The 27,681-nt window shown below is 41.2% G+C and overlaps 2 protein-coding genes and 1 long non-coding RNA gene across 5 annotated transcripts in view; 1 reads left to right on the forward strand and 2 right to left on the reverse strand.

Annotated features, from left to right (window-relative positions):
• Positions 1 to 240: 240 nt before the first annotated feature.
• On the forward strand, positions 241 to 11,450 carry LOC132492763 (uncharacterized). The gene is made up of 5 exons (XR_009532862.1): positions 241 to 719; positions 5,872 to 6,103; positions 9,497 to 9,681; positions 9,790 to 9,850; positions 11,413 to 11,450. It is a non-coding gene; the product is annotated as an uncharacterized LOC132492763 (long non-coding RNA).
• Positions 2,506 to 6,063, reverse strand: GNRH1 (gonadotropin releasing hormone 1). The gene is made up of 3 exons (XM_060102588.1): positions 5,825 to 6,063; positions 4,080 to 4,175; positions 2,506 to 2,544 (listed from the first exon to the last, which is right to left on the reverse strand). The coding sequence occupies exons 1-3, from the start codon at positions 5,963 to 5,965 to the stop codon at positions 2,506 to 2,508; spliced, it is 276 nt and encodes a 91-aa protein (XP_059958571.1). The 5' UTR covers positions 5,966 to 6,063.
• A 64-nt stretch (positions 11,451 to 11,514) lies between the features above and the next one.
• The window catches only part of KCTD9 (potassium channel tetramerization domain containing 9), a 72,407-nt gene continuing 56,240 nt past the window's right edge, over positions 11,515 to 27,681 (reverse strand). For all 3 annotated transcript variants that reach the window (XM_060102574.1, XM_060102575.1, XM_060102573.1), the window contains 3 exons: positions 16,124 to 16,229; positions 15,244 to 15,377; positions 11,515 to 13,425 (listed from right to left, as the gene is read on the reverse strand). In XM_060102574.1, the coding sequence (XP_059958557.1) occupies positions 13,309 to 13,425; positions 15,244 to 15,377; positions 16,124 to 16,229 (357 nt within the window). In that variant the 3' untranslated portion in view covers positions 11,515 to 13,308. The remainder of the gene's footprint in view (positions 13,426 to 15,243; positions 15,378 to 16,123; positions 16,230 to 27,681) is intronic.

A 27,681-nucleotide genomic window follows, 5' to 3' on the forward strand; every position in this document is an offset into this window, starting at 1 on the left:
AATTTATTGCCTTTCAGAGCAATGATGCTCCACTGTCTGTGTACATAAGAATCACCAGAACGCTTATTAAAAATGCAGATGGCTTGGACCCCAGAGACTCTGAGTCAAATAAACCTTGGGAATCTTTTTGAATCTAGGGTCCCCATTGAGAAATACTACTTTAGAGCATCTTCCACTGTCAAGATGTGTACGTGCTGTTATCTTGTGCAGTGATTCTTAGCTTTTTTTCCAGTCACCTTGAGGATACTACAACTTCTAAAACTTTTGCTAAAAATGGTCTATCTTCAAGCCGTTCTTTCTGTTACTTGATCATTTAAAGCGATGTATGTTTGAGAACTCGTCTCATTACAATGTATCATTTGGTATGTTTCCCCATCCTTTATTTTGAAAGGCTGCAGACTTTTTCTGAAGCTATGTTTCCCCATTTTTTATTTTGAAAGGTTTCGGACTACTTAGAAGTTATTCAGATTCAGGAAAGTGTTTATAATTTTAATAAAGTGGTCATTTTCTCTCCTTCCCCTTAGTCACTTGAGCCATTTGAGAATCAGATACTCAGCATGTTCATCCCAAGCCTCTAACTTCAGCATCGGGGAGCTGGATGAGCATCATCTTTACATCCCAGTCAGAGAGGCCCACACCTACCTCTGAAGAAATTGTCCCAAAGACATGCTCTGGTGAAGGAAAACTGATGTTCCCAACAGGATGTATGAAATAAATGGGTGTGTGGCCTTCCTCTTGTAATGTGTTAACTACCACAAAGATTTTGTTTGTTTGTTTTTGCGATACGCGGGCCTCTCACTGTTGTGGCCTCTCCTGTTGCGGAGCACAGGCTCCGGACGCGCAGGCTCAGCGGCCATGGCTCAGGGGCCCAGCCGCTCCGCGGCATGTGGGATCTTCCTGGACCGGGGCACGAACCCGTGTCCCCTGCATCGGCAGGCGGACTCTCAACCACTGTGCCACCAGGGAAGCCCCCAAAGATTGTTTTTATAAAAACAAAAATAGTTCCTGAGTGATTGGCGACTTTAAGCCCCTTATTCTGCCTTGTAAGTATTGATTAATGAAATAATGCAGGTTTGCCTTTTGTTCCATAAAGAAACATAAGGTAGATTGTAAACCACATCACTGCCTAATTTTATTAAAAGGGAACTGAGGTAGTTCTTTGTTTCAGTTTTAGAGATTCCTCAGTAGGAGATACTTGGGAAATCTACTGTCGTATGGTAGTAAATATATGTTTTAAAAAGAAGGGTTTTCTCCCCTGTAGAATGTTTTCTGACCCCTGTTCAAATTCCTTAGCACAAGTCCTGCCCTTTTTTGAAGGCGTGGACGAAGGCTCCATCTGTCTGATTAAAAGAGGAAAAAAGGCTTAGACCTTTGCCGTGCAAATAGAGGCACAATTTGTTGCTGTGACCTCAGGCAAGTTATCTGAAATTTGGGTTTTTCAAAGGGCCTCATAGCCACTGGGGAATTATGAGAATAAATGAGAAAGCTAGTGTCAGAGTGTCTGGGACCTCATGGAGAAATGGTCGCCAGCAAAACTAAGTTGACACATGAGCCCCAGTAACCAAATAATGGCTTCCAAGTCCAAGCTCACTGGCTGCTCATCATGGTGCCCTACAGGAGCACTGACCTTGGAACCCAGCAGAGCCAGGTGGGTCTCGTAAACTCTCAGAGCTCTGGTTTCCTCATGTTAAAGGGAAGACAATATCTACTTTCCAAGGCTGATACAAACGTTCATGAAAATATTTATGCATCTGTCTAGCCCATTCTGGAGAATGAGTGCGCGGTGGCCGTGTTGTTTGACCAGGGGACACGGGAATGCCTGAATCCTGTCTTCAACTGACTGCAATCCCTATGTTTCTTAAGAGAGAGACCAAAAAGCTCAGACAGGTGAATGCTATTATTGTTAGGCCTTGGTCCAAACCTCAGTGTGCACCGCGCGCTCTGATGACCTTGGAAGGACCATGTGGAGCCGGAAGGAGCATTGGACGAGGCCTCCTTTCCCCAAGGCCTCTCTCAGGTGCCGGTTGACTTTCAAAGAGATTAGAGACAATCTGGCGGCGAAGCTTTGGCCACGGCCCCATCTTGCTTCTGTAGGGTATGGTCAGAGAGAAAGCTACCACCCCACAGAAAACGGGACTGACTCAGTATTGGCCAGGGACCAATTGTCCTGCGGGTTCAGGGTGCAGGTTGGTGGTGGTGGAAGTGAGCCATGAGATTCCTTTAGTCCACAATAACGGTGCCTTTGTGTTATCTCTCCTGTCCTCTGCCCCCTGTCGACACACTTGGGGGACCTCCTTTGGGGGCTTACAATGTCCCACCCCGACCAGAGTTCTGAGTTAGAGCCAGACTTCACATTTATGCCACTTTATTCCCAACACAGCACTTCATCATGTGCAACCTGGCATAAGAATTTCTGAAATTCACACAATGTACAGACATTAAATGGGTCACAGATTTCAAAGTCAGAATTACACTTGTGTTGTCAGTTTTCCTGGTCCAGTTGATTTATATCTTCTGCCCAGTTTCCTCTTCGATCAGACTTTCCTGAAAAATATGTGAGTAGCAAATATATCAAGGTTGATTTTTCTGAGCTGAGTTTCATTATGTTTGAACATTTTAATTTCTAAAATATTGATATAGAAAGAATAGATCCATTTGTTTCTGCACACTAGAAAGTGCTAGAGAGCTAGATCATGTCTTTATAAGTCGTTTAATAAGCATAATATCTGCATTAATAGTTTAAAGGTAGGATGTGAGGACAGAGGTGAAAGAAAGGTCTGATCCTTTTGTCTGTGGTTTTTTTTTTTTTAATGGCTGTGTCGGGTCTTAGTTGTGGTATATGGGATCTAAGTTGCAGCGCGTGGGCCTCTCTCTAGTTGTGGTATGTGGATTTTCTCTCTCTAGTTGTGGCGTGCAGGCTCCAGAGCACGTGGGCTCTGTAGTTTGCGGCACGCGGGCTCTAGTTGAGGCGAGCGAGCTCAATAGTTGTGACACGCGGGCTTAGTTGCCCTGAGGCATGTGGGATCTTAGTTCCCCAACCAGGGATTGAACCCACGTCCCCTGCATTGTAAGTCGGATTCTTTACCACTGGACCACGAGGGCAGTCCCCATGCATCTGTTATGAATACAGTCTTTGCCTCAATTCTGTCTTTCTAATGTCATGTTTGGATAATTTCACTGCTTGCTATTAGTTTTATCATGAGGTAAACCGGATTAGAAAGAGAAAGGAAGTAAATATGTCTGTCCACTTTTTCTCTGTCCTATGGGTGTAGAAATTGAAGTCAGTGGAGAAAATAAAAACTATTGCTCATCTTCATATATGACGTATTCAGGCTTTTTCTGCTCCTGGGCATAGCTGAAAATTAACTGTAATGCCTTCTAACTGCTGTAAATAAGTGGACCATGGAGCTCAGAGAACGTCAGAATTGAATTCAGGTTTCAATTTCTATATTCTATTCTCTTTATACGTTTTTTTAAATCAAAATCCTACATTGGCTTAGTGGAGTTCCATTTTGGGTGGGAATTTGAAAAATTAGTATTGTCCAATCAGAAAACTGGAAGTCAAATCTGTGGCTCTGAATTATAAAATTACTAGTTTGGGAGTTTTTATTCCAAAGAGAAAGAAAATTCATTAGAGCACCATTTTTGATATCTGCATTTCCCAGGGAGAACCATGTTATACCAAGAACTGTTGAAGAATCCAGTGGAGAGGTGTGGATTAGCCGAGAGAAGAATAGTCTAGAGAGTTTGATGAACATACTTGAAGAACTGACATGTGGCAGTGGGAAGAAACTTGTTTTGTCAGTCATCCCATAGGCTAGAGCTGAGATTAGTAGATAAAGGTTGCAAAGAGATTTCAATTTAAGAAAGAAAGAAAAAGCGTTCCAATCATTAGTACTGTCTAACCACTGAAAAGGGGTGTTATGGAATGGCAAGGGCCCAGTACAGGAGGAATTCAGTCAGTCAGGAAAGTCAGCCCTGCAGTAGCTAGAGATGCTTGTCCTAAGTGGATGACCAAAGCGGTGGTACCCAGGACCCATCCATCTCTAAAGCTCCATGTTATTAATGCCGTAACTCACCAGAGCTCCTTTCAGGTCCCTGAGTGGAGAACGGTGCTGGTGAATGGTGCACTCAAAGCGCTGAGGTTCTGCTGGTTGGTCAACCTCTTTGGCTATCTGCAAAAAAAAGAATGTGATTCTTGGAGACGGAGATACAGAAATGAAATGGTATTTTCCATTTCCACCAAAAGCTGTGTGTGGGAAGTGAAGTCAAGGGGGTTGTGGGACTGAGAAAGCTGAGAATTGGGATGGAGACTTTAAAAGATCATAGAAATGCTGTCAGACACTTCTAAAGATTGGTGTGCAGTTCTGGAGGAAATGGGCCATAATAAGGAGAGAGGATATTTTTATCCCTACAGTTGATGAGAATGAAGCACTTCAAGCCTTGTGACGGGATGGTATACAAAAAAAATACAAGAGCTTATAGTTATGACTGAGGTTGATCTTATTTTCTAGTTTTTACTAAATATGTCCTAGCTAGAAGAGAGTTGCTTCACATATGGTCTGTGAAGAGGGAATGTCAGATTCTGGGCTTCTTTGTTTCATACTATATTATCTTTATTATTTCTCCAAAATGAGATATTTCTTTTCAGTGAAAACTAAATGGTTTTAAGTTTCTCTAGCTATGTTTCCCATTCTCAGCTCTATACTGAGTGTCCAGCCCTGAATCGTTCATCCTTTAGGGCCTGGTTCGTTTCCCATTAACTTAAAAAACAATAGCAACTGTGTTTCATTAATCCACTAACATTTCTTTGGATTAAGCAGCCAAGATATATGGCTTCGCTCATGTGATCCTCACATGGCCCCAAGAAGTCACATTTTATAGATTAAAAAACCCAAGTACCTGTGTCAGTTCTGGTACTAGAACTGAAAACTAGTTTCTATGGAATCAAATCCAGCATATTTTCCAGAATGTATTTTGTCTCCTTGAGCTTGCTAACTCCTCTCCTCTAGGGGCCTCCAACTTCTTTGCTTGAGTGCCCATATCATTAAAAAGAAATTGTAGGGACTTCCCTGGTGGTGCAGTGGTTGAGAATCCGCCTGCCAATGCAGGGGACACGGGTTCGAGCCCTGGTCTGGGAAGATCCCACATTCCGCGGAGCAACTAAGCCCGTGCGCCACAACTACTGAGCCCATGCGCCACAACTACTGAAGCCCGCACGCCTAGAGCAAGTGCTCCTCAACAAGAAAAGCCACCACAACTGGAAGCCCACGCACCGCAACGACCGCTCGCTGCCACTAGAGAAAGCCCGCACGCAGCAACGAAGACCCAATGCAGCCAAAAATAAATAAAATTAAATCTTAAAAAAAAATTTGTAGAGCATGCACCCTTGATAAGGATACTTATTTATGTTATAAAAATATACTGCTGACCTAATATCACAGATATTTTTAAAACATGAAATTACAAAAAAAAAAATAGGCAGAGTTCTAAGATTTTCTTTCCAAATCCCAAAGAATCATCTTGTACTAGAGACCTTGGCTCCATCCACTTGTTTCTAATTCCTTTGGCAAATCTGTATCCTCAGAGTCCGACACACCCCTTTGCGCTTGTTCGTCTAGGGATTATTCCTGCTCTTTGTCCCATTAGTCCCTGTCTGAATTGAAAGCAGGAATGGGACTTGACTTTGGAAGCGCCCTATCTCCCCCAGAATACCTAGGTTGGAGCCAAGACTCGGTAGCACTGTTGGATGCACACAGGATGCTGGCATCATTCAGTTGGATCACATAAGCCATGTCTCATTTTGAAGCTGAGAGAAACTTACCTCTTGGAAAGAATCAAGCACATTTTCAGCATTTCTCTTTCCTCCAGGGCGCAACCCGTAGGACCAGTGCTGGCTGGAGCAGCCCACCACACAGAGAGTCAGCAGAATAAGTCCAGCTAGAAGTTTTGGACTCGGCTCCATTCTAAGGAACGTCAGTGTGACAATAAAAATAGACCCAGACTGGGTTGAGCAAAGACTTCTTTGGTGAAAAGCCTAACACTGGTGTCACTAACCCGGCAGAAGACGGAAGTGGGAGTCATCTATGGTTTTCACATGCAGGTACTTGCTTGCCTTGAGTTTCCTAGCCACTGGAGACAAAATCACTCCTTTAAACTCACATGTTGAGTGCTTTTTAGAACTAAACTATTTTAATGTGTATTATTTATTTGGTTATCCAAACCTCAGGATTCCTCCTTTATCAAATTCACTTTTTGTCTTCATATTCCCCAGCCCCACCCCATGGTTGGTTTTCAGTCCTGAGATAAAGAGAATCGGGCCATCTGCTCTGAAAAGGGGCTCCTACTAGGAGTCTCTGGCTAATATAAGTTGCTTGATATTAAATGGCTACCCTATGGTGCTAATTACATTTTGCCGAGTATATGTCCTCTGGTCTGACACACATTGCCGCTGGCTGGACCATCTGTGAGTGTGAGAGAGGAGTCCACGCTTTTCAAAGCACGGGGTTCCACACCAGCTGCCTCCGTGGCCAAGGCAGCCTTGAATTATTGAATTACATGTGGAATTCTCACAAAGGAATTTTCACCGGTGGGGAAGAGGCCAAAGACAAAATCAAATATTGGTTGTTGAGCTGCTGCGATTCCCCAAAGTCTGGATCTCTGTGGCTGGAGGTGACAGGGATCAGGAAGGCCAAGGTTTCTTTAGACACCATACCTGGCCTTAGCTCTTATAAAGTGCCCTATAGACAGACAATAGCATGCAGTCTACAAACAGTGCTAGAAATACAAAGCAGTTTACCTGTTTCAGAGCAAAGAGTTCCCCCAAATCCCAAGCTTCCTTTGGAGTGTGTTGAACCTGACTTTTCATTTTTCTAGCTTCCTTTTTATATGAAACTTTTCCAGAACACTGAAATCTTCCCTGCTGGTTAATTGCACAGCACGTGGACCTTTTTTTTTTAATAGTAAATATTTTTTAAGCCTCACATAAAGCCCTTAATGCTGTATGTAATTGGAACACCCACTGGTGTATCTGTTAAATTTACTTAAACCTTGGCCATTAAAACCTCAGCTAAGACTACTATAGCTGAGGCCACAATTCAAAGCAATTAAAATCTAGCTAGGTAGGATCCCCTTGAGGAAACTGACAGACCTATCAAGAGTTTAAGGAAAATAGCTGTCTTAGAATGTCATGTTAAATGCACACATAAAAACTTTCACAGAGGAGGCCATGCAATAATTGTAGAGGTTGAGTCAGGATGCCTGAGATCTGGTCTCAGCTCTTAGATTCCTCGTGTGTTAAAAGGAGCTGATTTATAGGCAGTAAGTGATTATTGGTACTCTTCCAAGCCCATATAGGATCTCTAAAGTAGATGGTGTGAGTTTGAAAATTCCCCAGTCTGCTACCCTCCAGGTTTCCTCCTTGACTTATTTTTTATTTATTTAATTTATTTAGTTTTTGAAGTTGAGGTACAGTTGAGTTACAATGTTCTGTTAGTTTCAGGTGTACAGAAAAGTGATTCACACACACACACACATATATATATGTGTGTAACTTCTTTTTCAGATCTTTTCCCTTATAGGCTATTACAAGATATTGAGTATAGTTCCCTGTTCTATACAGTAGGACCTTGTTGTTTATCTATTTTATATATAGTAATGTGTATCTGCTAATCTCAAACTCCTAATTTATCCCTCCCCTCCCTTTTCCCTTTTGTAACTGTAAATTTGTTTTCTATGTCTGTGATTCTATTTCTGTTTTGTAAATAAGTTCATTTGTATCATTTTTTTTAGGTTCAGCATATAAGCAATATCATATGATGTTTGTCTTTCCCTGTCTAGCTTACTTCACTTAGTATGATCGTCTCTAGGTCCATCCATGTTGCTGCAAATGGCATTTCATTCTTTGTTATGGCTGAGTAATATTCCATCATGTATATATACAACATCTTCTTTCTTTTTTTTTTTTTTTTTTTTTTTTTTCTTTTTGCGGTATGTGGGCCTCTCACTGTTGTGGCCCCTCCCGTTGCGGAGCACAGGCTCCGGACGCGCAGGCCCAGCGGCCATGGCTCACGGGCCCAGCCGCTCCGCGGCATATGGGATCCTCCCAGACCGGGGCACGAACCCGTATCCCCTGCATCGGCAGGCGGACTCTTAACCACTTGCGCCACCAGGGAGGCCCAACATCTTCTTTCTTGAAAGCCTTGTACAGCATCAGAAAGGTAAGGAGAAACATTGTAGTTAGAATCCGCTAAATGCAAAACCATCTAGAGCAGATTTAGGCCCATGGTTCAACTCATTTCAGTAGATACTTATTGAGTTAAAAGATGTAAATCCCTGTGCTAAAGGTCATGGGAGTACAAAGATGAGAAATAATCTGGCATGTGAATGAGACTAACCTGCTTCATTATTACAGTCCTGCAAAGTGGATATCATGATCCAAATTTTACAGAGATATGTTTCACCCCAGCGGTGAGCCCTCGGACGTTTTATTTACATAGTACAAGCATTTAAAAAAGAGAGAGATCCACTACTCTTTATTACATTTATTTGAACACATGATTGTCTTTCCTAATTTACCCCTGGGCTGTAACTCATGATGGTCAAGGATCCCATCTTATTTAAACGTCTGTTAATAAATCCCAGCATAGGGCTTCCCTGGTGGCACAGTGGTTGGGAGTCCGCCTGCCGATGCAGGGGACACGGGTTTGTGCCCTGGTCCGGGAGGATCCCGCATGCCGCGGAGCGGCTGGGCCCGTGAGCCATGGCTGCTGAGCCTGCGCATCCGGAGCCTGTGCTCCGCAACGGGAGAGGTCACAACAGTGAGAGGCCCGCGTACCAAACAAAAAAATAATAATAATAAATAAAATAAATAAATAAATAAATAAATCCCAGCATATAGGGACTTCCCTTGTGGTCCAGTGGTTAAGACTCCATGCTGGGTTTGATCCCTGGTGAGGGAACTAGATAAAGCACGTGGCCAGGAAGATCCCACGGGCCGCAGCTGAGACCCGGCACAGCCAAATAAATAAATAATTTAAAAATCCCCAGCATTTAATCAGCATTCAATAAGTATAGATTGGAATGAATGTATGAATGAATGAATAAAAGGTAAGGGCCTTTTAGCCAGATTAGACCTAATGTTTCCTCTACTTCTGCATCAAAGATATGTGGGGTTTTTTTTTCCAGAGGAAGTGGACTTTTAATTTTTAATACTTCTTTCTTAAATTACAGAAAATTTAAGTCTTCGCCGTCAGATCCCACTCCATAGAAAGTGTAGGGTGGCTTTACAGCAGTTTGATTTAAACCATTAAACTCTCTTCCCCTACTATTTTCAAGGTCTTAGTTAAACATCTCCCAGCACAATCGCACAGACGCTGTCCAAAGATATGTTTTATCTGACACAGAATTAAACCTTCATGTACAGTTGGATGGAAGGCCTGTTACATTTGCTGAGCGGAAAAATGTTTAAAAGTAACTGAATATGTGTTCTTTTTAGAGCCGGGATTGGCATTTCTCCTCGAGTAGGATGCTAAACCAGTCATTTGTTGCCCAGTGTCCTGTGAAATAATTACATCTGCAAGCATCTTGGCATGAAGAGCAACGTCGTTCCACCAGGTGGCGCAGTACCAGGTGGCTGCTTCGCCCAGCCTCCTCTGTGGAGGTGGTCAGATCCGTGATAGGGTAAGGAAGAGGATAAACTTTAAAGTATACTTGCAAATAGAGGGGGCATTAAAAAATAGAACATAAGTGATTGACTTTATCTCATTTAAATTATTTTATCTCATTTAGACACTGAATAATTTAAGCGCCATTCTGACACGGAGGAGTGCAATCTTATCTCACTGTAAAGGTAATGAGAGGCTAGTTTTCAACAAGAGTCCATTATGTTTGAACGGTATTTGTTTAAATTGTCCAATTGATTTCATGTTTGCTGAAAGAGATACGTTTCTAACAGTGTTGCTGAAGCAGATGTGGTCTTTGGTTAGGAGTAATGAAAGCGGAGTTGAGACTTCTGACCCTTATTGTCATGTTAATCACTTATCTCTGGTTAAGCATCCCTGCATTTCTGGTAGCTTATTTCTATTAGTTGGTATTAAATCTTTGAAAAATGCTTTGAAATTTTTAGATGAACACAGCCACATGATCTGTGAATTCATCCAATATGCTTCATGCCCTTGAAGCCTGCCTTAGCATTGTCATAGATCTCAAGGGCAAAGGCCAAATTTATTTTCTACATCACCAAATAGGATATCAAACAAATATGCAATTAATGGAATTTGGAGGCTTGGTGACAAATTTTGATCCATTTCACAGTTCCAAGGATAGATCGATTTACCAGGAAGCTGAATTTAGTTAACTGGGTTTTAAATATTTGGATTTTATAGTTGTTATCATACTTTTTTCCCCCCTAAATTTAGAAATCTCCTAAATTTTAAAGTATGGCTTTAGAGGGAAAATGGCCCCATTTTTAGCATTAAAAAAAAAACCTCAAAATTATTAAAATGTAACAATAATGGCTTAGTAATCTTGCTGAATGACAGATGGAAACCTTCTTTGTCCTAATGTAAAATCTCAGCAGGAAGGACTCATGAACTCCTGCTGACAATCTAAGGTTGTGAAAGGGTTTTGGAGAATTAATCCTTGCATAAGCTACTTTATACCAAAAGTAATGTAACTGCTTTTAGAGTTGTACATTTTAAAGATGATAATACTTCCTTGGAGATTTAAAAAAATTCTAGGGATTTTCATATATTAAAGATGATTTAAGGTTGACTTGCGGTAGATTTACTTCCAATTCATGAAATGAACAGTTGGAGAAAACACCCCAAGTCTTGATTTATGATGGTAAACTTCGTAAGAAAATGAATTTACAATATTTCCAACTAAAATGGCTTTGAAATTATAGTTAAAAGACTAGACTATATTACAGCATAATATGTATTGCTCTAAATAGTTACATGAGTTCTGAATTTTCTCAGTGTAATTAGCCAATTTAGGTTTAAACCCTTTTCTAGCCCTTCCCCACCCCTCCTCCAACAATTGTGTTTTTAACCTATGTGTACAGTCATGTTTCATTGCTCGGGTTAATGGAAGTTTTACTATTTTGAAACTTACCTTCCTCCTTAAACTTCTTTCTTCTGGTTGTCAGGCGAGAACATTTTAGGGGCAATGTATCAATACGTAACCATCCTAATAAAAGCTAGCTGGTAATAATGTTCATCAGTTAAAGAGTAACACAAAAATTGAATTATTGGAAGACAGTCTTTTCTTTCGTTAAGCATTAATGAAATGTCTTTGTGTCCAATGAAAATCCAATGAAGTGTCTAGAATGGTGGATTTTAAGAGGAGGGTCATAAAATAACCATGCTTAAAGAAATAACTTCAACGGCACTTTCTTCCTTTTCCACCCAGACCCGTGGAGCTGGTCCTTCAACACATATTGAAGAAATGTAAGTAAATTTGGAAAGTTCTGATTTTCGAAAGCAAGACAAGAAACTCCTTTTCAACATTTCATGTCGTTTATTAATGCAGTATACATTAGATCCAAAATCTGCATTTTCTAAGCATACTGTGTTTGGATCTTTCAGATTCTTCTGCAGTCTTAGGTTATGTCTACAGATGTACCCTTAAGTGGATGAACAACACATTCTATAATTATTGAAAATATAGTACAGAGTGAAATGATTTAAATATAATTTAGGCACATATTGATTAAGAAAATAGATATCTCTCAATACAATACTTCTCTGTCTTGGTAAAAATAATAAAGCAAAGAAAATAATTCATTTCTGAAGTTGCTTTCCTTCACCTGTAAAGGTCTGATCTCCTCCCACTATGCATATATACCCTTTACTGTTAAGGAAAGCTTTGCATATGTATATATAGAAGAATAAGCTACGTAAATATTGAAGACATGTCATTCTCCCAAAGGAGACAGTGGTTTTTAATGATTCCTTGCCTCAAACCGATGAGTCTGTAGAATTCAGAACCCATGTGGACACAGCTTACGTCCCTGCTCTTGGGGTAGGCATAGGACACCCGTTACTGGTAAGGAAGTACAGGCCCTGCCCCTGCTGCTGCAGAGATAATGACTCAAAAAAGCCAGGCTAAAATTTATTAAAACAAAAGAAACCAGAAATATAAGAACCACAGGTGCTGACTTATTGGTATTACATCTTGGACCAGTCAAATGCCTTTATTTTCATTTAAGTTTTTTGATCACTATAGTCAAACTGTCAGTTTAAAATTCCTCATTCCCCGTTGTAGGGTTTTGAGCTGCAATTATACTACGTTGACTTCTAAAAGATGAATTTACCATATTCATTCATATTTTATAGCTGATTGATTGCAGTAGACTGGGATTTAATACCTATTTCCGAGCTGGCCCTGTTTAAACTATTTAGCATTTGAATGAAATGAATGTTAATTATGCACCTTGGTTTTTTGGTTCAGAACTATCTTCCTATGCTTGTTTTGACTCTACAGGAGGAAGCTAGGCTAGCAGTGTAAATAGATAAAATTGCCTGGTCTGGCGCTGAGTGGAACTTGCTAAGAATGAAATCCTAAGGAATGCTCATTCAAAAGCTGTAGCCGTGGGTAAATCCTTCCTCCATTTGGAAAGTTCCACTGTTACTTCAGCTGACAATGATGTACAACAATGTCTCAATCAGTAACAGAGGATTTCTTTAATTTAGCTAATGTTTTGTTCTTAAAGAAAAAAAATTATAAAAATGAACCTGAAAGCCTTGGGGAGTCTGATCTCACCATATTCGCACGGTGTGACAGGTATTTAAAGTAGGGGAGGCATCACTAAAGCTACTGATATTTATAAACCTGAACAACCTTTTCAAAATTGTCATAAAGTTTAACAATTTAAATAGCCATACTGCATCTAAAGATTCAATACATATAATTGCATATGTTGTGCTTTTCAGAACTTAACATCTTCAAATGCATTTCAAACCGAGATGGTATTTCCACATCATGCCTATTTAAAAGCAAATATAATAGATACTATTCCTGGTCACAAAGCCAGGCAAATCCCCCTAACTCCACTCAAAGGGCAGCAATCTAATCTAGCTTCCCTACATCTACTGAATGAGCGCTTCTCTGTTAAAATCAGAATGTGGAAAAAAAAGTCACTTTTTCCCCGTATGCACCTCTGAGACCAAGCATAATCCTCTACATGTTTTTTTGTTTAAATTCCCTTCCAGTGTTACTTCTTCCCGACAGCCGAGCGGGGGGAGAAAGAAAAGTGATGAGGAGAGCACTGCTCACCTTGGGCGTCGTCCTCCCACCCCCGGATTCTCATCTGACGCTTTGCGACATATGTAGTGGTGTCAGCATCTCTTCAAAGATGGCGCCCTTCACGTTGGAACCCCTCAGGTTGGCTTCTTGAAGGTCACACCCAGACAGGTCGCAGTTCTGTAGGACAAAAACAATATTCTTGGAAGTAGTAGACGGATTTAAGGCCTCATCTGTTCCCTCTCAAAGTGATTCCTGGGGCATATTAGGAAAAGGTTCCTATATAATCAAACTCAGTTATTTCTGGAAAACTTCCAGAAATCTTAGGAGAAAGTCATATTTTCTTCTCTCTGTATGTATTCTCTCTAGTGGATGCTCAGGCTGACCACTGTCAATATGTATAAACCAAAGTTAATGACGAAGCATGTCCCTTCTGTGTTTTAGGCATTTAAAATCCAGAATGGACTCCAATGTAGTAAAAAGTATCTAAACGATCCATGACCAATAATAATGCAAGGCATGGGGGCGAGGGGGTGGGGAAGACTGTGTTAAAAAAATATATGAGAGAAAGGGATTTCACTTCATTAAATCGCGTAATAGATTCTCCTTCAAACCTAACACTCTTAGAGCAAGGAATTACCTCTTTTTAACCCCCAAATTATGTGTACAGTTCAATGAGTTTTAACAAATGTATACAGCAGTGTAACCACCACCATAAGTGGGAGCTGCTTTCAAATTTCCCTTGAGATCAGGGAGTGACAGATGAGACAGGGATTTTGGATAAGTCCTACATCCCTGGGGATGGTGGGGACAATGGTTAGAGAGAAGGGTGACTGCACATAACCTGTCAGCAGCTGCCCCAACAGTCAACCTGATTAGTCTTTGCAATCAGCTGGATAAAGAGAAGCTTTTTGCTGTTTAACTGCATTGACTACATGCTAACTGAAACCAAGGAAAAACAATCATCATCATAGGTGACTAACACATAATAAAAAACTAAATAATGGTGCTTATAATAGGTTTATACCTTCAGTCTTAGGCTGGTTCTTTTTGCCTTTAAGGTTAATGGGGCCTGCTACTACGCTGCTAAGACCTATCAAGAGAACAAGGCGAAAACGTTTAAAAAAAATCAACAGCAAGCTAAACGTTGACGTGCTAGTCTCTACAATCCAATCTATGCCAGGTTTTCTTGTATAGGGCTGTACTGTTCAATACGATAGTCCCAGCCACATATGGCAGCTTATATTTAAATGAATTAAAATGAAATACAATTAAAAAAAATCCATCTCTCAGTGGCACTGGCCACATTTTAAAAGCTCAGTAGCCATATGTGGCTGGTGGTTGCTGGACTGAACAGCAGACACAGAACATGCCCACTGTCGCAGAAAGAGCTACCAGAGAGCGATGATAACAGACCTAGTAACAGCTGTGGAGTCTGCACGCTAAATCTGCCAATCAAGATGATGCATACAAGACAATGCTGATGAAAAAGGTGACTGGGCAGAATGGAAATCTCAGGTGGAGATTCAAGAAAGAATATGACGCCGATTTAGAACAGGCTTTCCCTGAACCTGATTTCCAAACACAGATGTCATTTCAATTTCTCAAGTAGTTCAAGAAATAATCCGGCCCCATTTAATTCTGTTTGGAATTAAAATTTAAGGAAACCACAATCAACTGGATTAAAAAAGCATCTATCAAACATATCTACTTGAGGGAGACCCAAGGAAAAGAGGAGAAATGAAATCAGCTCAGACTGAATGCCGGATGAGTCTTCAAATCTGAACCTGGCATCTGTAACTTAGGTAACCGGATCCTGCTCTGGAATTCAAATTTGTTTAAACGAGCAATTGAAAGGAAAGCATCCCCTTCAGCTGGGCTGGCATGTTACCTGGCAGTTCTGACCAGCCAACTACTTTGTTTATGATCTTGATACATTTTGCAGGAGCTACTCAGTAATTCTAGATGAATAAAAACTCTTTCAACTTGCTGACTCACCTCCAAATCAGTTCCAGCCAGAGTCGCTCCTCTGAGGTTACAGTTCTTCAACTTTGCATTTTTTAAGGTAGCAACTCTCAGGTTAATTCCTGTCATTTGACTTCCTTCCATATCCACACCTTTCAGATTAGCACCTAAAGGGAATAATACATTTTAGGCATAGTTGAACTTGAAAATATTTATAGTCATCTATCTTCAAAAGATGCAAGGTGACTTATAATAGAGGTGAATGATGACCTCTGGATCCTCTGGAAATGACTGTGAATTATAAATCTGCCTCTCAACCAGCATACATATATAAAGAGTTCTTTGTTAACAATTTGTTTGCTTGCTTACACTATGAATTAAGAATTCATGTTTTAGTCTGTAGTTTTGATGGAGGAATTAAATTCGGTCTTATGATAATTAGCACTTCTAAATATGCCCTGGAAAGTTCATGGCAATGAAGATAAGTACTGTGTCTTCTAAATATACAAATAAATGAATTGACCAGTTCATGGACACAACAAAGCAATAAGGAATTCATAAACAAAACATTAGATCCAAAAATGACAAAAAGCTGCCTGCCTAGATGCAAACTGAATTTCTTAATTTTGGTCCGTGTAAGGCTATGCTGTTCTGTTTGAAAGTTTAAGATGTTGATACTTAATTCTCCAACGGAAGCCTCCTTAAACACTGGAGGCCACATTTCCCGAGTTCAGCATGTTGGTACCACGACTGAGACCAAGCAATGGCTTATCCCTTTGCAAATTCTCTAAGTATAAGAAGACATCTACATCCCTATGGTTATCATGTTTTACCAGTAACAATTACTTTGCAGGGCTTTTTACTTAACAGTGTGTTTTTACCTTAGAGAAGGTAATTATAGATAGAATCTCACCTTCTAAATTGGCTTTAAGACCAGAAGGATCTTCAAAATTGCACAGTTTCAGGGATGCTCCTTCTGCATTAGAACAGAGCATCTTGACTCCCTGGAGATTTGCACACTGGCAAAGGAAAAGAGAAAAGTCCATGTATTAAGGTTCAGAATTTTGTTTGGAATAGAAAAAATTGGCTCAAACAGTAAAACAAAAAAAAGGAGGGAAAAAAAAAGCTCAGTTTGATACACTCACAATCAATTAGTTTCTGTTTACAATAAAGACTTTTCCAATTGAACCCAATAAAAACTGAGAAATGCTTTTAAAAAATAGTTGTTTTAAAAGAAACAAAAGGCAAATAAACAATAGCATTCCTGCTTTACATGAAACTTAAGAGTTTAGATAAAGAAGCTGAGGAGTCTGGACCATGACATCCCTATTTCTGTTTTTATAAACAGCCCAGGACATGTCAATGTGATAGTTGAAATGTCTGTGTGAAGAAATTTGTTAGGGGTATGGATTTTCTCCTTCCTTATTATTGTAGGAATCAATCAATGAAATTCTTGATGCTCAATAATGCTACCACTACCTTCTTTTCAAAGGCCAGACTGCTAAGGCCAGTAATGAAAGGCATCGTCTAGCTACAAACACCACCAAGTTGTTTGTAGGGTCTTTCTGTACCAACCAGCAATGTTGTTGCTCTACCACATTGTCAGTCCTGAGTACCCAAGCCACAGTACAAGATGTAAAGAGGAAAAAGCCAGAAAATATATGTTAGAATTGTAAATTATGCTAGTTTGTCTTGGAGGATTCAACATCAGATCTGAACAACTACTAGATAACGCAGGAAGCTATCTATAAAGGTGTTTTAAAATCTGTAAGGCACTACATAAATGATAACTGTAGTTATTATGAATTAGATCAGTGAAGAAATCTAAAATCCAAAGGCTGATCAAGTTATGTGACAGCTATACCTAACAAGAAAAATCCTTGTTTCATTAAGTGTAATTTCATTCACCCTACAGTCAATTCTAATGAAAGGGAGATAAGCTATAGGCCATTTCAAATCACAGGTAACTGACGAACACACATGCATTTCCATCTATGCCTGTGCTTTAATACCAGGTAGTACAGAAGCTCACACTGAAAGGTAGGACAGTGAGGACCTGGAAGGACCAACATTACCTCAAAGATGACTGGATTTTATGTACTTGAAAATATAACAGGACAGGAAGCCGATAACTTGAAAATACATGTCTCTGGTTCCCTATGTTATACTCCCAGGTAAAACAGACTGTAAATATTATGAGAAGTTTCCAAGGTAATTATATAAGTACTGCTCTATACTCAAGGCTATGCTATGGAATCTCAAAAAGAAACAAATATATAAGAAATTCAAGTTAAGTTTTCTGTCTTCAACCATAGAAAGCATTTTACCCATTATTTATCTAATGGTAAAGCAGTTCACCAACACTGAGACCTCAGAATTCAGTTACTAAGTAAACCAGCACTGCAACTGTAAGAATTGGGATATTTACTATATCAAGGGGCATTGGGTTTTGATGAAAGCAGTTAGGTTATTACTGTTTCGTTAAAGTACGATAATGATATTAAGACTTTTTTAAATGACCCTTATCTTTATGAGATAAATAGATAGAACTGCCCCGGAGCCTGGGGGGAGGTTGGCCTCACTGAGGATCCGGCTCTGTAGGGGCCCCGGTGGCCGAAGCTACAACAGTCGTGGGGACGGCGGGCCAGATCACTCATCCTGGGGTAAGCCAGCTGCCGTGTCATGAGGACACTCAAGCAGCCCTAAGGAGAGATCCATGTGGCAAGTAACTGAGGCCTCTTACCCATAGCCACCTGAGTGCGCAAGGAGAGGGGATTAAGAGCGCTGCTTAAAGGAGCTCCAGAGACGCGTGCGAGCTGCAGCTAAAAGCACAGACCCCAGTCGGGTATAAGACACTAAGGCTGCTGCTGCCGCCACCAAGAAGCCTGTGTGCAAGCACAGGTCACTATCCACACCCCCCTTCCTGGGAGTCTGTGCAGCCCGCCACTGCCAGGGTCCTGGGATCCAGGGACAACTTCCCAGGGAGGACGCACGGCGTGCCTCAGGCTGCTGCAACGTCACATCGGACTCTGACGCCACAGGCTCGCCCCGCCTCTGTACCCCTCCCTCCCCCCAGCCTGAGTGAGCCAGAGTCCCGGAATCAGCGGCTCGTTAACCCCGTCCTGTCTGAGTGAACAACAGATGCCCTCCGGCGACATACACGCAGAGGCGGGGCCAAATCCAAAGCTGAGACCCGGGAGCTGTGAGAGCAGGGAAGGGGAAATCTCTCCCAGCAGCCTCAGGAGCGGCGGATTAAAGCTTCACAATCAACTTGATGCACCCTGCATCTGTGGAATACATGAATAGACAACGAATCATCCCAAATTGAGGAAGTGGGCTTTGAGAGCAAGATCTATGATTTTTTCCCCTTTTCCTCTTTTTGTGAGTGTGTATGTGTATGCTTCTGTGCGAGATTTCGTCTGTATAGCTTTGCTTCCACCATTTGTCCTAGGGTTCTATCCATCCGTTTTTTTTTCTTAATGATTATCTTTTATTTTAATAACTATTTTATCTTACTTTATTTTACTTTATCTTCTTTCTTTATTTTCCTTCCTTTCCTCCTTCCTGCCTCCCTCCCTCCCTCCCTTTTCTTCTTCCTTCCCTTCTTTCTTCTCCTAATTCTTTCTTTCTACTTTTTCTCCCTTTTGTCCGAGCGTGTGGAGGAAAGGCAGCAGGAGTCAGTGCTGTGCCTCTGAGGTGGGAGAGCCAACTTCAGGACACTGGTCCACAAGAGACCTCCCAACTCCACATAATATCAAACAGTAAAAAACTCCCATAGATCTCCAGCTCAACACCAGCACCCAGCTTCACTCAACGACCAGCAAGCTACAGTGCTGGACACCCTATGCCAAACAACTAGCAAGACAGGAACACAACGCTACCCATTAGCAGAGAGGCTGCCTAAAATCATAATAAGTCCACAGACACACCAAAACACACCACCAGACATGGACCTGCCCCCCAGAAAGACAAGATCCAGCCTCATCCACCAGAACACAGGCACTAGTCCCCTCCACCAGGAAGCCTACACAACCCACTGAACCAACCTTAGCCACTGGGGACAGATACCAAAAACAATGAGAACTACGAACCTGCAGCCTGCAAAAAGGAGACCCCAAACACAGGAAGATAAGCAAAATGAGAAGACAGAAAAACACACAGCAGATGAAGGAGCAAGATAAAAACCCACCAGACCTAACAAATGAAGAGGAAATAGGCAGTCTACCTGAAAAAGAATTCAGAATAATGATAGTAAAGATGATCCAAAATCTTGGAAATAGAAGAGACAAAATGCAAGAAACATTTAACAAGGACCTAGAAGAACTAAAGACGAAACAAGCAACGATGAACAACACAATAAATGAAATTAAAAATACTCTAGATGGGATCAATAGCAGAATAACTGAGGCAGAAGAACGGATAAGTGACCTGGAGGATAAAATAGTGGAAATAACTACTGCAGAGCAGAATAAAGAAAAAAGAATGAAAAGAACTGAGGACAGTCTCAGAGACCTCTGGGACAACATTAAATGCACCAACATTCGAATTATAGGGGTTCCAGAAGAAGAAGAGATAAAGAAAGGGACTGAGAAAATATTTGAAGAGATTATAGTTGAAAACGTCCCTAATATGGGAAAGGAAATAGTTAATCAAGTCCAGGAAGCACAGAGTCCCATACAGGATAAATCCAAGGAGAAATATGCCAAGACACATATTATTCAAACTGTCAAAAATTAAATACAAAGAAAACATATTAAAAGCAGCAAGGGAAAAACAACAAATAACACACAAGGGAATCACCACAAGGTTAACAGCTGATCTTTCAGCAGAAACTCTGCAAGCCAGAAGGGACTGGCAGGACATATTTAAAGTGATGAAGGAGAAAAACCAAGATTGCTGTACCCAGCAAGGACCTCATTCAGATTTGATGGAGAAATTAAAACCTTTACAGACAAGCAAAAGCTGAGAGAGTTCAGCACCACCAAACCAGCTTTACAACAAATGCTAAAGGAACTTCTCTAGGCAAGAAACACAAGAGAAGGAAAAGACCTATAATAACGAACCCAAAACAATTCAGAAAATGGGAACAGGAGGATACATATCACTAATTACCTGAAATGTAAATGGACTAAATGCTCCCACCAAAAGACACAGATTGGCTGAATGGATACAAAAACAAGACCCATATATATGCTGTCTACAAGAGACCCACTTCAGACCTAGAGACACATACAGACTGAAAGTAAGGGGATGGAAAAAGATATTCCATGCAAATGGAAACCAAAAGAAAGCTGGAGTAGCAATTCTCATATCAGACAAAATAGACTTTAACATAAAGACTATTAGAAGGGACAAAGAAGGACACTACATAATGATCAAGGGATTGATCCAAGAAGAAGATATAATTTGAAGAAGATATAAATGTAAATATTTATGCACCCAACATAGGAGCACCTCAATACATAAGGCAAATACTAACAGCCATAAAAGGGGAAATCGACAGCAACACATTCATAGTAGGGGACTTTAACACCCCACTTTCACCAATGGACAGATCATCTAAAATGAAAATAAATAAGGAAACACAAGCTTTAAATGATACATTAAACAAGATGGACTTAATTGATATTTATAGGACATTTCATCCAAAAACAACAGAATACACATTCTTCTCAAGTGCTCATGGAACATTCTCCAGGATAGATATCTTGGGTCACAAATCAAGCCTTGGTAAATTTAAGAAAATTGAAATTGTATCAAGAATCTTTTCCGGGGCCTCCCTGGTGGCGCGGTGGTTGAGAGTCCGCCTGCCGATGCAGGGGATGCGGGTTCGTGCCCCGGTCTGGGAGGATCCCATGTGCCGCGGAGCGGCTGGGCCCGTGAGCCATGGCCGCTGGGCCTGCGCATCCGGAGGCTGCGCGTCCGGAGCCTGTGCTCCGCAACGGGAGAGGCCACAACAGTGAGAGGCCCGCATACCACAAAAAAAAAAAAAAAAAAAAAGAATCTTTTCCGACCACAATGCTATGAGACTAGATATCAATTACAGGAAAAGAGCTGTAAAAAATACAAACACATGGAGGCTAAACAATACACTACTTAATAACGAAGTGATAACTGAAGAAATCGAAGAGGAAATAAAAATTACCTAGAAACAAATGACAATGGAGACACGATGACCCAAAACCTATGGGATGCAGCAAAAGCAGTTCTAAGAGGGAAGTTTATAGCAATACAATCCTACCTTAAGAAACAGGAAACATCTCGAATAAACAACCTAACCTTGCACCTAAAATAATTAGAGAAAGAAGAACAAAACCCCCCCAAAGTTAGCAGAAGGAAAGAAATCATAAAAACCAGATCAGAAATAAAGGAAAAAGAAATGAAGGAAACGATAGCAAAGATCAATAAAAGTAAAAGCTGGTTCTTTGAGAAGATAAACAAAATTGATAAACCATTAGCCAGACTCATCAAGAAAAAAAGGGAGAAGACTCAAATCAATAGAATTAGAAATGAAAAAGGAGAAGTAACAACTGACACTGTAGAAATACAAAAGATCATGAGAGATTACTACAAGCAACTCTATGCCAATAAAATTGACAACCTGGAAGAAATGGACAAATTCTTAGAAATGCACAACCTGCCAAAACTGAATCAGGAAGAAACAGAAAATATAAACAGACCAATCACAAGCACTGAAATTGAAACTGTGATAAAAAATCTTCCAACAAACAAAAGCCCAGGACCAGATGGCTTCACAGGCGAATTCTATCAAGCATTTAGAGAAGAGCTAACACCTATCCTTCTGAAACTCTTCCAAAATATAGCAGAGGGAGGAACACTCCCAAACTCATTCTACGAGGCCACCATTACCTTGATACCAAAACCAGACAAGGATGTCACAAAGAAAGAAAACTGCAGGCCAATATCACTGATGAACATAGATGCAAAAATCCTAAACAAAATACTAGCAAACAGAATCCAACAGCACGTTAAAAGGATCATACACCATGACCAAGTGGGGTTTATTCCAGGAATGCAAGGGTTTTTCAATATATGCAAATCAATCAATGTGATACACCATATTAACAAATTGAAGGAGAAAAACCATATGGTCATCTCAATAGATGCAGAGAAAGCTTTCGACAAAATTCAACACCCACTTATTATAAAAACCCTGCAGAAAGTAGGCATAGAGGGAACTTTCCTCAACATAATAAAGGCCATATATGACAAACCCAGAGCCAACATCGTCCTCAATGGTGAAAAACTGAAAGCATTTCCACTAAGATCAGGAACAAGACAAGGTTGCCCACTCTCACCACTCTTTTTTTTTTTTTTTTTTTTTGTGGTACGTGGGCCTCTCACTGCCATGGCCTCTCCCGTTGCGGAGCACAGGCTCCGGACGCGCAGGCTCAGCGGCCACAGTGCACGGGCCCAGCAGCTCCGCGGCACGTGGGATCCTCCCGGACCGGGGTACGAACCCATCTCCCTGCATTGGCAGGCGGACTCTCAACCACTGCGCCACCAGGGAAGCCCTCACCACTCTTATTCAACATAGTTTTGGAAGTTTTAGCTACAGCAATCAGAGAAGGAAAGGAAATAAAAGGAATCCAAATCGGAAAAGAAGTAAAGCTGTCATTGTTTGCAGACGACATGATACTGTAAATAGAGAATCCTAAAGATGCTACCAGAAAACTTCTAGAGCTAATCAATGAATTTGGTAAAGTAGCAGGATACAAAATTAATGCACAGAAATCTCTGGCATTCTTATACATTAATGATGAAAAAGCTGAAGGTGAAATCAAGAAAACACTCCCATTTACCATTGCAACAAAAAGAATAAAGTATCTAGGAATAAACCTACCTAAGGAGACAAAAGACCTGTATGCAGAAAATTATAAGACACTGATGAAAGAAATTAAAGATGATACAAATAGATGGAGAGATATACCATGTTCTTGGATTGGAAGAAGCAACATTGTGAAAATGACTCTACTACCCAAGCAATCTACAGATTCAATGCAATCCCTATCAAACTACCACTGGCATTTTTCACAGAACTAGAACAAAAAATTTCACAATTTGTATGGAAACACAAAACACCCCAGATAGCCAAAGCAATCTTGAGAACGAAAAACGGAGCTGGAGGAATCAGGCTCCCTGACTTCAGACTATACTACAAAGCTACAGTAATCAAGACAGTATGGTACTGGCACAAAAACAGAAAGATCAATGGAACAGGATAGAAAGCCCAGAGATAAACCCACGCACATATGGTCACCTTATCTTTGATAAAGGAGGCAAGAATGTACAGTGGAGAAAGGACAGCCTCTTCAATAAGTGCTGCTGGGAAAACTGGACAGGGACATGTAAAAGTATGAGATTAGATCACTCCCTAACACCATACACAAAAATAAGCTCAAAATGGATTAAAGACCTAAATGTAAGGCCAGAAACTATCAAACTCTTAGAGGAAAACATAGGCAGAACACTCTATGACATAAATCACAGCAGCCACCCTTTTTGACACACCTCCTAGAGAAATGGAAATAAAAAGAAAAAGAAATAAATAGGACCTAATGAAACTTCAAAGCTTTTGCACAGCAAAGGAAACCATAAACAATACCAAAAGACAATCCTCAGAATGGGAGAAAATATTTGCAAATTAAGCAACTGACAAAGGATTAATCTCCAAAATTTATAAGCAGCTCATGCAGCTCAATAACAAAAAAACAAACAACCCAATCCAAAAATGGGCAGAAGACCTAAATAGACAGTTCTCCAAAGAAGATATACAGACTGCCAACAAACACATGGAAGAATGCTCAACATCATTAATCATTAGAGAAATGCAAATCAAAACTACGAGGTACCATCTCACACCAGTCAGAATGGCCATCATCAAAAAATCTAGAAACAATAAATGCTGGAGAGGGTGTGGAGAAAAGGGAAAACTCTTGCACTGCTGGTGGGAATGTGAATTGGTACAGCCACTATGGAGAACAGTATGGAGGTTCCTTAAAAAACTACAAATAGAACTACCATATGACCAAGCAATCCCACTACTGGGCATATACCCTGAGAAAACCATAATTCAAAAAGAGTCATGTACCACAATGTTCATTGCAGCTCTGTTTACAATAGCCAGGTAATGGAAGCAACCTAAGTGTCCATCAACAGATGAATGGATAAAGAAGAATTGGCATATATATGCAATGGTATATTACTCAGCCATAAAAAGCACCGAAATTGAGTTATTTGTGGTGGGGTGGGTGGACTTAGAGTCTGCCATACAGAGTGAAGTAAGTCAGAAAGAGAAAGACAAATACCATATGCTAACACATATCTATGGAATTTAAGAAAAAAAAATGTAATGAAGAACCTAGGGGTAAGACAGGAATAAAGACACAGACCTGGGCCTCCCTGGTGGCACAGTGGTTGAGAGTCCGCCTGCCGATGCAGGGGATACGGGTTCGTGCCCCGGTTTGGGAGGATCCCATATGCCGCGGAGCGGCTGGGCCCGTGAGCCATGGCCGCTGGGCCTGCGCATCCGGAGCCTGTGCTCTGCAACGGGAGAGGCCACAACAGTGAGAGGCCCGCATACCGCAAAAAAAAAAAAAAAAAAAAAAGACACAGACCTACTAGAGAATAGACTTGAGGATATGGGGAGGGGGAAGGGTAAGCTGTGACAAAGCGAGAGAGTGGCATGGACATATATACACTACCAAACGTAAAATAGATAGCTAGTGGGAAGCAGCGACATAGCACAGGGAGATCAGCTCCGTGGCTTTGTGACCACCTAGAGCGGTGGGATAGGGAGGGTGGGAGGGAGGGAGACGCAAGAGGGAAGAGAGATGGGAACATATGTATATGTATAACTAATTTACTTTGTTATAAAGCAGAAACTAACACACCATTGTAAAGCAATTATACTCCAATAAAGATGTAAAAAAAAAGATAAAATAAATACAAGTGAAATTATGAGTTGCTGTAGAATAATCTTTGGAGAGGTACAGACGATACACAATTGTTTAAACACTGATATTGTTGAAGCTGAGGAACGGAGATATAAGGGGGATTCATTATAGTAGCTCATTTTTGTTTACATTTAACATTTTCCAAAGGAAAAAGTCATTTTAAAAAGACATAAGGAAAAGAAAATACACGGCTTAGAGTCTAGTTCTAACACTGCTGACAAACTAGGCTTTGGGGCTTGGGTAAGTCTCCAGGTTTCAGTTTCTTAGTCTGTAACATGGGGTCACACTCGACTATCAAGGTCCCTTCCAGCTCTTACCATACTATAAGTCTTGCACTGGGAATGTGCAATGGATTCGTAACAGCTGGATTATTATACCAGCTTTTACACAGCAGACTAAAGTCAATAATGGCAGTTGGAGCACATGGAAGAAACACTCTTCAGGATGCTGAAAGAACAGAGGGTGCAGCTCAGACGTGGACCATGTAACTGTGATAACAGCTGAGGTCATCTTGGTCGACAGCAGAATTGGAGGGTTCCTATGGAAAGGTTTCACAGCCCATGAGGGAGGGATCCATTAGGAGAGAAGTTCAACAAGAGGGGCGGAACCATTAGGTGCATCTTGTGCTTAGAACACATCATATTTTGTAGACACTGCAATATATAAGGCCATTCATCAGCAGTCATCTTCAAGTGCCAAAGACAATTAGCGATTAGTTTTGACTTTCATGGCCCACACACTCTGGGCAACAACTCCTCAACATGAGCCATTTTTTATCAATAATTAAATTTGCAATTCGATAGCACTTCAGTATGTATCAGATAAAATTACATAGGCCACTGAGAGACCAGTAAAAGGACCTTGAGCTCACCTCCTCTCATGAGCACACCAAAATCACAACTAACTGCTGAACAACCAGGGATAAAAAAGACTGAAACCTACCAAAAAAAAAGATACTCTAAATCCAAAGACATAAGGAAGAAACTATGAGATGGTAGGAGTGGTGCACTCACAATATAATCAAATCCCATACCAACTAGGTGGGTGACGCACAAACTGGAGAATAGTTCTATCACAGAAGGTCTCCCCACAGGAGTGACAGCTCTAGGCTCCATGCAGGCTCCCCAGCTTAAAGGTCTGGCATCAGGAGGAGGAGCCCCCTGAGCATTTGGCTTTGAAGGCTAGCAGGGCCTGACTGGAGGAGCTCCACGGGACTGGGGGAAACAGAGGCTCCACGCTTGAAGAGCACACACAAGATCTTGCATGCACTGGGACCCAGGGCAAAAGCAATGATTCCATAGGAGCCTGGGCCAGACCTAGCTGCTGGTCTTGGAGGGTCTCCTGGGGAGGTGGTGTGGGGGGGGACAGCTGTGGCTCTCTCTGGGGTCATAAAAGCTCGTGGCGGACATAGCAGGGATCTACGTGAACTCTGGCTGGAGGCAGACATTTTGGCCACCAAGACGTGGCCCCAACCAACAGCCTGTAGGCTCCGGTGCTGGGATGCCTCAGGCCAACCAACTAACAGCGTGGAAACACAGCACCACCTATCAGCAGACAGGCTGCCTAAAGACTTCCTGAGCCTACAGACACCTCTAGACATGCCCCCGGACACAGCCCTGCCCACCAGAGGGCCAAGACCCAGCTCCACCCCCCAGTGGGCAGGCACAAGCCCTTTCCGCTAGGTAGCCTGCACAAGCGTTTAGACAAGCCTCACACAGCAGGGGGCAGACACCAGAAGCAAGAAAACTATGATCCTGCAGCACTGAGCCCACAAACATAGGTCAGAAAGTACCCTAGGACCAGGCTGGCCCTTGGGTGATGAGAGAGGAGTGTACTGCCGGGACACACAGGAAAACCCCTACTGAGGGCCACTTCTCCAAGGTCAAGACACATAAGCCACTACATACATAAAAATAAAACAACTGATTTTTAAACAAAATGAGATGGCAAAAGAATAAGTTCCGGAAGAAGGAACAAGATAAAACCCCAGAAGCAGGACGAATAAGTGCAGTGGAGATAGGCAATCTACCTGAGAAAGAGTTCAGAGTAACGATCGTACAGATGATCCAAGAACTCGGGGAAAAAATGGATGCACAGAGCGAGAAGTTGCAAGAAGGTTTTTAGCAAAGAGTTAGAAAATATAAAGAATAACAAACACAGCTGAAGAATAAAATAACAAATGAAAAATACACTAGAAGCAATCAGTAGCAGAATAAATGAGGCAGAAGAACAAAGCAGTGAGCTGGAAGACAGAGTGGTGGAAACCACTGCCGTGGAACAGAATAAAGAAAAAATAATGAAAAGACATGAGGAGAGTTTAAGAGCCCTCTGGGACAAATGTCAAACATACCAACATTCACATTAAAGGGGTCCCAGAAGGAGATGAGGGAGAGAAAGAGCCTGAGAAAATATTTGAAGAGATAATAGCTAAAAATGTCCCTGATGTGGGAAAGGAAATAGTCACCAAAGTCCAGGAAGCAGAGAGAGTGCCATA

Source organism: Mesoplodon densirostris, chromosome 6 (assembly GCF_025265405.1).
Source record: "Mesoplodon densirostris isolate mMesDen1 chromosome 6, mMesDen1 primary haplotype, whole genome shotgun sequence".
Classification (NCBI taxonomy): Eukaryota; Metazoa; Chordata; class Mammalia; order Artiodactyla; family Ziphiidae; genus Mesoplodon; species Mesoplodon densirostris.

Coding starts and splice junctions, on each gene's coding strand:
- GNRH1 (XM_060102588.1), bottom strand. CDS start 5,965: ATGGAGCCGAGTCCAAAACTTCTAGCTGGACTTATTCTGCTGACTCTC. Junction 4,176..5,824: donor TGCTTGATTCTTTCCAAGAG/GTAAGTTTCTCT, acceptor TTTTTTTTGCAG/ATAGCCAAAGAGGTTGACCA. Junction 2,545..4,079: donor GGGACCTGAAAGGAGCTCTG/GTGAGTTACGGC, acceptor CATATTTTTCAG/GAAAGTCTGATCGAAGAGGA.